This window comes from Leucoraja erinacea, chromosome 33, assembly GCF_028641065.1.
Source record: "Leucoraja erinacea ecotype New England chromosome 33, Leri_hhj_1, whole genome shotgun sequence".
Classification (NCBI taxonomy): Eukaryota; Metazoa; Chordata; class Chondrichthyes; order Rajiformes; family Rajidae; genus Leucoraja; species Leucoraja erinaceus.
The window spans coordinates 10,837,191-10,850,560 of record NC_073409.1 but is presented as its reverse complement, the minus strand read 5'-3'; the positions used below and the strand labels follow the sequence as shown (position 1 = coordinate 10,850,560).

The following is a 13,370-nucleotide window of genomic DNA, read 5'->3' as shown; positions in this document are numbered from 1 at the left end:
GAAGACAGAATGGACGTGTTTTCTTTTTACGTATGTTATCTTTATATTTTTTGTTGCTAAATTCCTAAATTTATTGATAAAAATTAATTATTTCTCCTTTTTACTTGTAAACTAAAGCCAATGGAAGTGCTTCTATCTGATATTGGGCAATTAAGATCACAGGACTTTTTTTTTTCATTTTTTTTAAAGAAAATAAGAAATCGGAGTTAGAACCCAAATTGGAGTTTACAAAAAATGTCTCAAAATTTAACCAATTACAAGGTTTGGAGAATGAAATGTAATTTTTTTTCTTATTTCATTAACTGACTGAAGAAATTGCATGAACAGCTGTTATTATTATTATTATTATTATCGGAAAACAGCAAGTTTTTAAAGCCAACTAAATGGATAAAGGTAGACACAAAATGCTAGAGTAACTCAGCGGGTCAGGCAGCATCTCTGGAGAGAAAGAATGACGTCACCCATTTATTCTCTCCAGAGATGCTGCCTGACCCGCCGAGTTACTCCAGCATTGTGTCTACCTTCGATTTAAACCAGCATCTGCAGTTCTTTCCTACACATAAAGGGATAAAAGTTTCTTTCTGGAAAATAGTAAAATCAGTTTAGTTTTTTTTAAAGCTTCCAACAAAATAACTTCAAAACTTAAACAAAAATTCATGTTTAAATGGTGTGGCGACTGCTGAAAAAAAGATTTCCTTCTATTCAAAGGCACGTTAAGCAATCAGGCAAGTCCAACATCATTTGTTGATAGGTTTCAATTGCGGATGGACAAATTGGTTATCTGTGGAGAGCTTCAGAAAGAATAAAATGCAACTCAATTATCTGATTTCCCGTTGGCTAGTCATGAGGATTCAATGAAGCAGCTTTTCACAATTAAGTTTCTTCTGTTGTCACCTTTGCAAAAAACATTGTGCTCCATCACACAAAGAATATTGTGGAAGGCATGTAAATACTAGTGAAATTGTCAATGGTGCACAAAAATATATGGAAAGAGATATTTAACCACAGCTACAAAAGAACACAAAACACTGAAATATAAATTCACTCCATGCAGAGCACTTGCCTTCCTGAGAAACAACTTCATGGGTTAATGTCTGCTCCTCCTGAAAGCTTAGTTGAGCATCACCTTGTTCCTCTGATCCAACAATAGTTGGCTCTATTGAAAATCTATTTTTCTTTTCCTCTCTTTCTTTCAGTATAATCTGTGTAGAGAAAAAAGGGTTTTAATGCGCCGTTAGGAACGATAACTAAGGTATAATAATTCTCTATTGTAGTTATCCATATGTTGCATTATATAGGTAACTAAAACATTTCAAATCCTTTCTGAATCAGCTGTCTGCTTTCCCTTTTTTTCTATTGAATGCTACACATTTGATTGAAAGGAGGATGGATGGCCAAACCTTTGTTTAAGCTACAGCTCAGGCAAATAATGGGTTTGGCGAGCCTTCCTTACAAAGGGTGGGTTACTTAGTCTCAACAAAGCATCTCAACCAAACTCACTGATCAGACATCCATATTCAGATTCTATTCAAGGGAAATATCCAGTTAGTCATTATTTAAGGATAAATCATAACTTTTCCTCATTAATGTCAATTTTTGTCTTTCATTTACTACAACCAAGTTATTTTAAAAACAAATTAAATAAAACTAAATACACCCTGCCATAATTAAGATTGATAATTCTGTCCACATTTTACCTTTTTAAGAGCAGTTGGACGTTTTGCTTTTGGAATCTCCCTTTCCTTCCCTCTTCTTATCCTCAGGACACCAGAATCCAATGGATTATGAAATCCAACAAATTGATTGTGTAAATGTTTCATGCTCCCACAATCTTTGACAGAAAAAAGCGCTGTTGTACCAACTGGAAAAGGGACAAGAAAACATTTATTGGAACAATATTTCAATGACAAAGGTGAACTTAGTACACTGCAACTGATCTTAGGATTCTGAAACCAGTGCCTGTGAAATGACAAGATATTCAATGAGACTGTTTAGATAAAATGAACTTTAAACAGTAGAATTTGAGATAACTGGAACATTTGATGGTCTCCTATACATCCCGACCCCTGGCTTTGAATCCAACTTGTTTTTCTGTTAGCTGCAATAGCCCTATCACTCGAGAACACAAATCATTTCCTTATATAAAACTCAAATTGATTTAAGAGACTGATACTGGTTCAATACAACTCAATTTTTGTGGTGGCAACTAAGAGACATTGTTAGGGGTTATTCTGGCTCCAATCCATCCAAAGTAGTGAAATGTCATATTCCTTATATAGTATCTCACTTCCAATAGTAGAAAAAATAAAAATGGGTCTACTTTACAGGGACAAATGAGATAAAATATGTTGTCAAATATTTCCATATGATTTTTCAAAATAACCATGGACATATCAAATTAGAAAAGGGAAAATCTGGACTGTAATTCAGACAAAGCAGGGATCATGTTTCTCAATGGGAAGATATTGAATGCATTCTACATGGTATTTTTCCACCCACATCTCTGACAAGTTACATTTAAACGTTCAAAATCACACAAGGAATGGCAGGTGCCATTCAGGGTGCAAAACCAAACTAAATGGTGGAATCTGCAAAGAAGAAACAGTTTTGATTACACAGCAGTTCAGGCAGCAATTGTAGAGATCATAGACCAGTAGCATCAACCACTTGCATCTCTACAGATGCTGCCGCACCTACGAAGCATTTTTAGAATTGCCTCAATATTTCCTTCTGTGCAATTACTTTGATGAATTTGAATTCTTTGGTATTTTAATTGAAACATGAAGAGGAAGTAGTCCAAGGAAAGAAAATCAGGTACCCAAGTACAACAATGAAATTTACCCGAGTATGACAGTGGTTTTGTATTCGTCATTTGTCTTGCTTTCATGGCTTGCTGCTGCTTCTCTAGTGCAGCTAACATGTCACCAAGATCCAGTTGTACAGGAGCTTTACTCTTCCTCCCTGCTGCCTTATTCAGAGCCTCCTTGAGAAAATGCAAAGCATGAAAAAGACCAAGCACAAAGAGTTGCAGGCAACAATGCACTAAATGAATGTTTTGGAACACCTAAGTGTATTTTGTTTAGAAGATAATGAGGGTATTTACAAAAAAAAATCTATACAATTTTAATGGATATCCATCATAGTGCACAAGTTTTACAACCATAGACTTACATGGAGGAGTATTAATTTTGTGACTTGCCTTTACCCTGCTAATCAAATACAACTGCTTTAGGTTTATGGATGGCAAAAGTAACCCAATGTCAACGGTAAACAATGAACTGTGTACCATAATGTTTGCCAACTCTCTAAACTTGGCTTATTACTAAAAAGGTACTCACCTGGAGCTTTTTTTGCTCCATGCTAATTTCTGAATACTCCTGAGCTGTGGCAAGTGCTGCAGCTAATGCTTTTTTCCTTTGACTTTTAGCACGTTTTGGAATAGCTGTAGTTATTGGAATTGGTGTCTGTACAATATTGATTGGAGAGGTTTCTGAGAGATCACCCACCTAGGGAAAGGCATAGTAAATCATAACAATGATCAACACAACCAAATTCCTATAATTACTTTTTTATCGCAAGAATTAAAACACAGTTATTCAAATGTAACATTTTGCTGAATATAATGGGAAACCAAGATCCAAAACCATACCTACCCCCACTGGCTTTTTAGGGAGTTGACAAACGGAAGAACATTTAGTCTGAGCATTGTCAAGGCCAACTCTCTTAGAAACTCCTGCTCCACTAATCAATTCCGGAAACTCACTGTCATCCTATTTAGAAAAGATTTACACGTTGTTGAAAGTCAAGAGCATAAAACGCAGTACTAGTGGCAGTCAATGAACAGTAATAACTTGATGGGTATCTCTATTTCTATGAAGACTGTTTGCCATTATTGTCTTGTTATTGTTCTGGAAACAATATTTGTCTGATATGATGCTATTTAATGGAAAATCTTTAAAGCAAGTCAAATATCTGTTCAAAGAACAGAGAATTTTGAACTTGGAATGTTATTACAGTATTGAAATATATTTCTTTTGGATTTAAATGTACCTGATAACAGATTGCCTTAAGACATTAGGAATACATATTTAGAACTCTACATCAGTCTGCTTAGCCTAGTCAATGCTTGTTGTTCAAGACTCCAGGGCTTACATCAGCTAATGCAAGCCAGGATAGAGATTAAACTCGCATTTTGCATGCACATAGCTGCAGCACACAAAGCTTTACACTTATTAGGTCCCGAACTAGGAATGATCAATCGAAGAAGCAACTAAACAAATTCAAACATTTTATGTGCACTAAACTTGAATACCTTAAAATATAACAAATCATTATTTTGTTCAGCTCCGGTCTTTCGCCCATTGGTAAACTGCAGTTTTTCAGGGGACTGTCCGGCAGTCCAATCACGATTCTTCTGTTGGCTTGGTGTTCTCTCTGGGTCTTGCATCCTCCCTCTGAAACAATCCTGCACACCAAAACGGATCCATTTATAAACAGCCCAGATCTTACAAAATGTCATAATCAGTACAATTATTCAAGCCCAAAGATCCAAGAAAAACTCTTAACATCATTCATTATTCATGTCAATCTTTCCCGAGCACTTGCACTGTTCTGCAGTTAGCAACACCATTCATATAATAAACCTTCAAAAGCTCATTCTATCCTGGTTTACCTGGACAATTTCTTGTATATTTATCGTGTTTTTGCATTTAATATGCCTGCAAAGCTGCAGCAAGAATTTCATTGTTGTGGTCCCAGTGCATGTGGCAATTAAACACTCTCAACTCTTGTATGCATCTCAAAGCAAAAATTAGTTGTCTTGCAAAAGGAAACTAAGCGAGTGTGAAGAGCTTTATATTTTAATAGATAAATTATATAATTTCAACAACTATGAGATGAATGTACACAAAAATGCTGGAGAAACTCAGCGGGTGCAGCAGCATCTATGGAGCGAAGGAAATAGGCAACGTTTCGGGCCGAACCCCTTCTTCAGGCTGATGGGGGGTGGGGGCAGGGAGAAGAAAGGAAAAAGGAGGAGCCCAAGGGCTGAGGGATGAGAGGAGACAGCCCGGGGGCTGAGGAAGAGGAGGAGACAGCAAGGGCTAACAAAATTGGGAGAATTCAATGTTCTATGAGATTAATATTTGGTTAACAATGCGATACCCAAAACCAGATTCAAAAGCTTTCTCTAAGAAAGACATTTAAAAAAAAAATTTTTCATCCCGTTTCAAACAGCAAGGAAAAATGCTGACAACAGAACATTGTTAGTTGGATCATGGACATCGGCTATGCAGGCAGCATTTTCTATTACTATCCAATATCTATCACAAATCCACACTCTCTCTGCTTAACGACACCTACTTGTAGTTCTACTCTGTAAGAAACCACTCATTTTCCCCCAGTTTCTATGGCCTCTTCATAACTGTGCGGAGATTACTCCTGCAATCCCAGTCTTTCCACAATGTCTTTCTTTTCCTTTATAGCTTCCTGCGACCAGTTATACAATCCATACCCACACAATTCCAACAGTTTTTCTGCTTTCCTGCATTCTCCTTTCATCTTCTATTGATATTTCTTGCAGATAGTTAGCTATAATTAACAAAACTTCACCTTCAGCCAGCATCACTGCCATTCATCCCATTGAGAATCTCTTAAAGTCTGCACCTTTGTCACCAACGTTTTCTCCATAACCTCCGCTTTCGTTACAACTTTAAACCTCTTAAAATTCCAAACGTTCCCCATTTCTGATGAAAGGTCTTAGACCTGATAGATGAGTGATTAAAGAATAGCTCAACATCATGGCAATCCCAATTTTAAACCACGTTTTAAACCTGAAATGTTAACTTCTTCCCCTGAGCAGACGCTGTCTGATCTGATGAGTCTTTCCAGCACTTTATAACAACATGATGGTCGGCTCAGTCTTTCTATTTACCACCAGATTTGTACTTGTGGAAGTATTATTTTAATAAGAAAGATGAATAAAACAACATCCAACCTCAATTTACAAAAACAGATTAACACCCAAAATATTTTTTGTTGGTGTGATGATGCTGGAGATCCAAGTATGTTTATTACAGCACTCAATGTTGGTACAGAAATATACTTTGCAAATTAACTGGAAGGTGTACCATTTTCTGCAATCTTAATATAATTAAAATTTGGATGCAACAAATTCAAAATTTGCGCAAATGTATATACCTGTGTGTTTCGTTGATCTACTAGTCTTCCACCTCTGTTGCAAGGAATCACCTGGAATCTATCCATCCCAAACCTCTGTGGTGCTTGGGAAGCTATATTCGCCCAACTAGGGGCTCCTGATGAAGTGATCATTCCATTTCTATTAATAACTACGGTAACAGTTCACGTTAAAAGGACAAAATATATAGTTAAAGCATACTAACATAAATCATCGTTAAATTATGTCCAGGCATGCTCAGAGAGGGTAATTTTAGGTTATAACTTTAAGGATCTAACAATTTTACACGACTAGAAAGCAGGAAACTTTAGCTTCAACAATAAATGTGATTTCCAAAACCTGAACACTTATCTAACTGGGCTAAATATTCCTTTACCCAAGAAAACACATAAATCATATAATGCATGTTCCATTCATGTTGCGGAAATTAATGCTCAACAGCCAACATGCACAAATAAAGTGGAGCAATAATCAGAAGCCAAGGGGCATTTAAAGCAAATTGTGCAAGGAGGCAGGTCCACTATCACCTTCTCAGAGTAGTTGTAAATAAACAATAAACACAAACATGCCACAAACCACAAGAACATTTTTTTGAAGACCTTAGCATGTAACGCTCAGTCCAAACTACATCCCATATTCAGATTATTGATCAGGTTTACAAAACCAAATTTCTGATCGTGTCAAAATTAGGAGATAAATAGGGAGGTAAAATTATAATGTCGAAACATTTGGACAGGTACAAGGATTGAGGGGGGGGGGAGGGGGGAGGGAAGTCTCAAGGGAAATGGAGGCAAATAGGATTACTTCAAATTAACATTTATATATCATGGATAAATTGGGCTGAAGGAAATTATCCCTGTTGTATACCTCAAACTACTAAACAACAAAATGCCAACGTAATCAAGTTGCCAGCTAGGAGATGGGTGCCTCAATTGATGTGGACTGATTGTAACTTGAGCAAAACATATGCTTTACATAGCATCAAAAGTGTATATATTACCACAGAAACAGCACATTTGGAAAGAAAGCCAATGCAAATATTCATACTAAACAAACACTTCCATGCCTTTCTATAATCAGATCTGTCTCCATACACAATGTTCGATTCTTCCTCACAGAAGTATCAATCATCCTCTGAAATGCATTAACTTCAACTGCTCAGAAGTAATTATTCCAAACTCTCAATGACTGCCATGCTCGTCACCATGCAAACAGTAGACATAAGTATCTATTGCAATCATTGGTAATTACCTGTGATCCCTGCTGAATCCTCGGCCTGAAATTAAAAACAAAAACATTAATTTAACAAAACTCTGCACATCTAAATACATTCTTTCCTAATTGTCAAAGTTTATTGATTCCTTTTTAATTACTGTACCTAATCTACTAATATTGTCCTTTCAATTTGCATTTTAGTTTCTACATTCCTTTTCTACATGTACTTTCTACATTCAGTCTGGTTTTCTTCAGCATTAAATGTATAAAAATACTCTTTAATAAAATCTGACAATGTGCACTTTAACCACATGTGAGTTTTTTCTATTACAAATCTCAAATTGTGGAGTACAGAGGTAAATAAATAAATGATGGGTCTTTGTCCCAAACATTATGGAGGGCCCTGTGTGTATGTCTTTCCTTTCACCAATTCACTCAAAAAAAGTGGATGTCTACTGTAAGCATCTTCGCTTGGAAGACCCATTTATTAAATTACAATTAAATCTGCCAATTCTGGGACGCCAATCCATCTTGGCTTTTTCAACTTGCTTAATTTTTCCTCTTAATAATAATTTTTAAACTGTCATAGTTTGTATTATTTTTTTACAGAGATTCCAAACACAAATCTTCTCTTCATGTTCATGCACTTGTAGGTCGAGTCTTTTGTTTGCTCTCTCCCACTTCTCAACAAAGTACAATTCTTTGTAACATTATCAAAATGTACTGCATCAGCTTTAATAAATACAATGAACGGAAATAGACTCCACCTAATCATCCTCCCTCTTGTCCTGTCACTGTTTGGCTGATATCCAGTGCAGGACAAGCAGAAATCTCTTCCAATTCTCTTGGGAAAAACAAAGCCCCTGTACTCGATATACACAAAAACTTATTTTCCTCTACCTACGTGTGTAAAATTGAAGTAATCCAGATTTTGTGTTCTTATTTGCCCAGCCCATTCATCCAACACACCTCATCTTTTCCTGCTTGCGCTGACAACCAACCAAGCAATATTAATATTTACACCCTTATTTTCAAATCCCCCGATTGGAACACCCCACCTCATCTCTGATCTTCTTCACCTCTACAAATTTTTGATATATCTGAATTTATTTTGTATTCCTGATGTTCTGCGATTCATCTTCAGGTTCCAATTATTAAAAATCTAGAAATCATGCCTCATCCACTCTCGTTCCTACTCTAAGATGTACCTTTATATCTCCATATCAAATTGATCCATGTCAAATTTTGATCGACAATGCTTTCATGAAACACTTGGTCATTATTAAGACATATTAACAATATCAAATACAGCTCAATATATTGCATCTATTCCACAAATATAAACCAAATTCAATTATATAACAAATGTTTCCAGTTGATCATTTTTCCTTGGCCTTTACTCTTTCCTCAGAAACCTTCAATATTTAAAAAAAAACATTTATTGGACATAAAACCTTTACCACCATCTTTTCTTCCCTTAAGCATTTTATTGTAAATTCACAGTAAGAAAGGTAACACTGATACAAAAGTCTTAAAGGTATAGCATAATGTAAATTGCCCAAATGATTTGATAGATTGAGACCACGATTCAAAACTATTATCATCAGCGTCTTCTGTTCTAACACATTGTTAATCAAAGTAAGCTTGTATTGCAATGTAAATTTACATACTTTAACATTGCTGCATTCTGTACTCTGAGCAGCAGTTGCCGTGGTTTGACTGTGACTGTGCTTGGGACTGCAATAGCCGCTATCACTGTCAATGTCGGCTTCACTGGCTCCTTGCTCACTAGAAGATTCAGCAGCAGGGTGAGATGCTCTTCTTCGTCTGACTTTTGATTTCCAAAGCATGGGACTGGCCCTCTCGGAGAGAGATTTATTAGCTACATCTCCAGGAAAATCTTTAAATGACAGAATAGAAATATTGCATGAATAATTGTAAATAATGAAAGTACAAATGATCACAGCTACCAAATGCTACAGATTTCAGCACCATTTAGTCAACACACAAAACTAGACTTGGGAAAGATGAATGTATATTTATCTTAATTCAGCATTGATAATTCAATCTGTTCTGCTGAGGCTTCCACAATAAATAAGTACTTCCCCAAATAACTTCTTGGGCATTTACCAGAAAAACTGCAAACACTACTTCATTCATTTAATGGTAAAACAAAACAGAAACAATTTGGTATAAGGGTAACCAAATGAATATATGTCATTGTAACTGAAGATCAAAATGTTGACGTTACTAAATTATATTACTGCCAGAACATGCCAGATGTAAATATATAAACAAGACTGGTCGGTTTAGTAATGTCATTTATAATAAGTGGTAAGCAAAATATAATTCAAATATCATACTTGACGGCTAAATATTGTTCCCTGGGTAAATAAAGACTACACTGTTTGAGGCACCAATTTTATTCACCATTACATCAGACTCTAAATAGTTGTGAACAGTGATGGGAGTTGCTAATCTGCACCCCAATTCCAAGCACATTCTGTATCGAACTTCATGGCATTGTGATTCTTAACGTCAAAATCCACTCCATGTTGCTCTACAAAGATCTTGAAAGAACATTTAATTGTCAACAGTATAGTGGTTTAAGGCTATAACAAAAATCACAATGCAACAATTGATTTTCTCATCCTCAATTTTCTCCTGGTTAAAGCACGTTTTTATGTTGCAAAGGTTAAAAATACAATCAATCTTTTAAGTTTGATTGAAATCTGGCCAGGCATTAAAATTACAATTGATAAATGGATTCAGTGTCAGAAGAAGAGTTTCTGGGGTAAAAATATTTTAATATAGTCAAAATAAATTATCAGAAACAAAGCAATTTGAACGTCACAATAAAACTTAATCTTTGTTTCCAATACTGAAGTATAAGACAAGCATAATTGAAGGAAACATCATTTTGCTCAGCTTGTTTTCTAGAAAAAGTTTGTTTTCAAATTAAGCTTTCAATAATATTATTTATTACCTGTCTGCTGGCTGGCATCAACCAGCAAAACAATTTTTGATCTATTTTCAGGGCCTGAGGCACTGCTCTCCTTCTGAACAGCCACACTTCTAACCAGAGGCTTGCTGGTTCTCAAAGTCTGCACAGACACAAGAGTGGGAATTACTGTTCAAGTGTAGTAGTCATACAGAATGAAAACAGGCCCTTTAACCCAAGCTGTCTCCGTCAGCCAAGTTGCCCACCTGAACCTAGTGCTATTGTCCTGCATTTGGCCCGAATCAGTCAATGCAGAAAAGCATGTCAAAAGACCTATTTCACCACACAGTGCATCTGACTCACCACTTTCTGAAAACTATGCACAGTAAATGGTCGATCTCTCGAAATAATTGCAGAACAGAGAGCTCTGGGAGTGCAGGTGCATGTCCTGCCCTGGTTTGACACACCAACGTGCAATACCTCACACTTTGAGTCAAATTCCATCTAGCTTTCCTTGGCCCACATTCCCAAATGATCGATCCCATTGTTAACTTCTTCAATGTCCACTACACCACCCTCCCAGAAATTAATTCATGGCTCACGATGATGCAAATATCTCTGCTAGCTTACAAAGTACATTATTAAGAACATCTGAAATAATGTTCTTTCTAATGTGGTGAAGAAATAAAGATCTTTGCCTTGAAGTTCATTGGAGTTGATGTAAATTGTAATGTTATTGTCAGATCTGACTATTGTTGTTGAATAACATTTTTGCTCAAGTATGATGCTCTTTGAAATATGCCGTTAAATATATACAGTTACTTTTGTTGAAGTTGATCCTTTCTTGTTAAACAAATTGTTGTTTTTCAATATTGTGTTATTTTTAAGCTGACGTTAAATAAACAATTTATTTCTTAAAATGTTATTGGTCCTTAGATTGATTGTCGATAAGTTTCTTTCCAATGTGATTATTATACTTCAGTGTAACCTTCTTGTGTTGAATCTGGGTGACGCGGAGTGTCGCAGCATGTCGTATATTGACGTACAACTTGACGGTTTTTAGGGCGACTACGGGAGTCAGTCACTGACGCTCGCAGTCGTCGAAAAAAAATAATTGCAAAGTGGGACAGGCCCTTGACTCTTACCACCAAGCCAATTGTATTGCACTGGCTAACCCATCCTGGATCTCTTGGCATCTAAACTTCCATGTGCGATCTGGTCAAAATCCTTGCTAAAGCCCCTGTAGATAATGTCCACTTTCCTATCCATGTCATTCCAGTGATTTGCATTTTGCCAATAGAAAGGCAAGAATTGGTTTCCCAGTAATTATACTTTATCATTGAAGTATCAGAATTACACAGATTAAGAAGAAGCTAGTGAGAATCCCAAATTAATCCACATGAAGACGGCTCAACTGGATTTGAAGTACAGAGTTATAATTGTTACCAATAAACTAAATTAACAAAGGGCAAAATTGGCCTCATGCTTAAACCTTGCTTACTATCTGATCATTTTAATGGAACATATAGATACATTCAAAAATGGCCATGAATCTTCATGAATCTTGAATGAACACCTGAATCACATTAGGTAGAAGGCCATGACCCAAATGCTGGAAATGGGATCAATACAGTTGGGTATCCACTGGTCACTGGACATTGTGGGTTCGTTTCCATCGTTGTGTCTCTGCAACACCATGCCAAAGTAGACAATTAAACCAATATCGACTGTGGAATTTCACTGCAGATGGCAGAAATTGTGGCGAACAATCCACTGAATTGGAAGGATGGTAGGCTTTCTACAGGAACTCCTTTGTTCTAGCTAGGAGAGGGGATGGGAGTAGAATTGAAGGAGATGGATGAGGTGTGAATGAGAACCCCATCAACAATGACAGAGTGAATTCCACAGTGAAGGAAAAAAATACATCGTATTAGTGTTGGTCGGAAAATTCTTATTATAGCATATACAATAGAGATGGAGAAAGTAGGATTTCGTAACCCTAACAGAAATGATCTGTGGTCGAGATAACTGTGGGAGTTGATGATCTTATGATGGTTATTGGGGGTGCTAACCTACTCCCCATAGTTGCTGCACCACCTGCAGCATGTTACCTGATTTTTTGGGGGGGCTTTTTAGCATCTGCAGTTTTATCCCTCCAGTGCTGTATTACTTCAAATAGGCTGCACAGCTATACATCTGCCAGCCGTGACAAACTGCTCATCTCACTGTGCCATATCAAGTTTTTCAACAAATTGATACAAGTGTTTCAGAATAAAAGCAAAGACTAATTTTTAAATGGAGCCGTGCTGGAGGCGATCAATAAATATTAAAAGACAAAAAGGCAGCAAATTCCTACCTTTGGCAATGGCCCTCTGTTGACTCTGCTTCTCGGCGTTGTGGTAGGACACACAGCTCCAGCAGGAACGGATCTTTCATTACATTCAGAAACTGCATTTACCACGGTTGCAGGTTGGAAGGATGCAGTATACGGTGTTGGTAAAGGGGAATAAAAACCCATCATCGGTGTGCATGGTGCTGGCATGAACTGGTAATAAGCATAATCAGTAGAAACAAGAGGCTGTGGAGTTTGCAATATTGGATAAGCAATGTATGGTCCTCCTGAGTTTGGATTCGCTTGAGGCCACCGAATATCACCATTGTACGCAGGCAATTGCCTATAAAAACAAAATAATTAAATCTGTATAATTACTCATTTACACCCTATCTCTGCACTTCTGCTTCCCCCCCCCCCCCCATCTTCTGCTTCCTCGTCAGAGAAACTTCTGCTTCCTCGTCAGAGAAATGTTGCAGCGGAGTATACACTTTTCCCATCAAACGGAGACAATTGTCCCACAATAACCTACAACCTGTGTGGAGTTTGTACATTCGCCCCGTGATTGTACGGGTGCTCTATTTTTCTCCCACATTGGAAAAGCAAGCAGCCTGATGGGTTTGTTGGCCACAGTTAACTTAATGTACGAGATCTTTTTGCACTATTTCAGATTGCATTATAATCTT

At 36.8% G+C, this 13,370-nt stretch overlaps 1 protein-coding gene across 5 annotated transcripts in view; it reads right to left on the bottom strand.

The window, feature by feature from the left end:
- secisbp2l (SECIS binding protein 2-like) overlaps positions 1-13,370 on the bottom strand; it is a 47,416-nt gene that overhangs the window by 15,354 nt on the left and 18,692 nt on the right. For 3 of the 5 annotated variants that reach the window (XM_055661273.1, XM_055661269.1, XM_055661272.1), the window contains 11 exons: positions 12,709-13,027; positions 10,398-10,515; positions 9,082-9,311; positions 7,448-7,472; positions 6,199-6,314; positions 4,313-4,465; positions 3,654-3,770; positions 3,339-3,506; positions 2,842-2,983; positions 1,698-1,861; positions 1,064-1,202 (listed from right to left, as the gene is read on the bottom strand). In XM_055661273.1, coding sequence (XP_055517248.1) covers positions 1,064-1,202; positions 1,698-1,861; positions 2,842-2,983; positions 3,339-3,506; positions 3,654-3,770; positions 4,313-4,465; positions 6,199-6,314; positions 7,448-7,472; positions 9,082-9,311; positions 10,398-10,515; positions 12,709-13,027 — 1,691 coding nt within the window. The remainder of the gene's footprint in view (positions 1-1,063; positions 1,203-1,697; positions 1,862-2,841; positions 2,984-3,338; positions 3,507-3,653; positions 3,771-4,312; positions 4,466-6,198; positions 6,315-7,447; positions 7,473-9,081; positions 9,312-10,397; positions 10,516-12,708; positions 13,028-13,370) is intronic. The other 2 variants (XM_055661270.1, XM_055661274.1) reach the window with 2 other exon arrangements.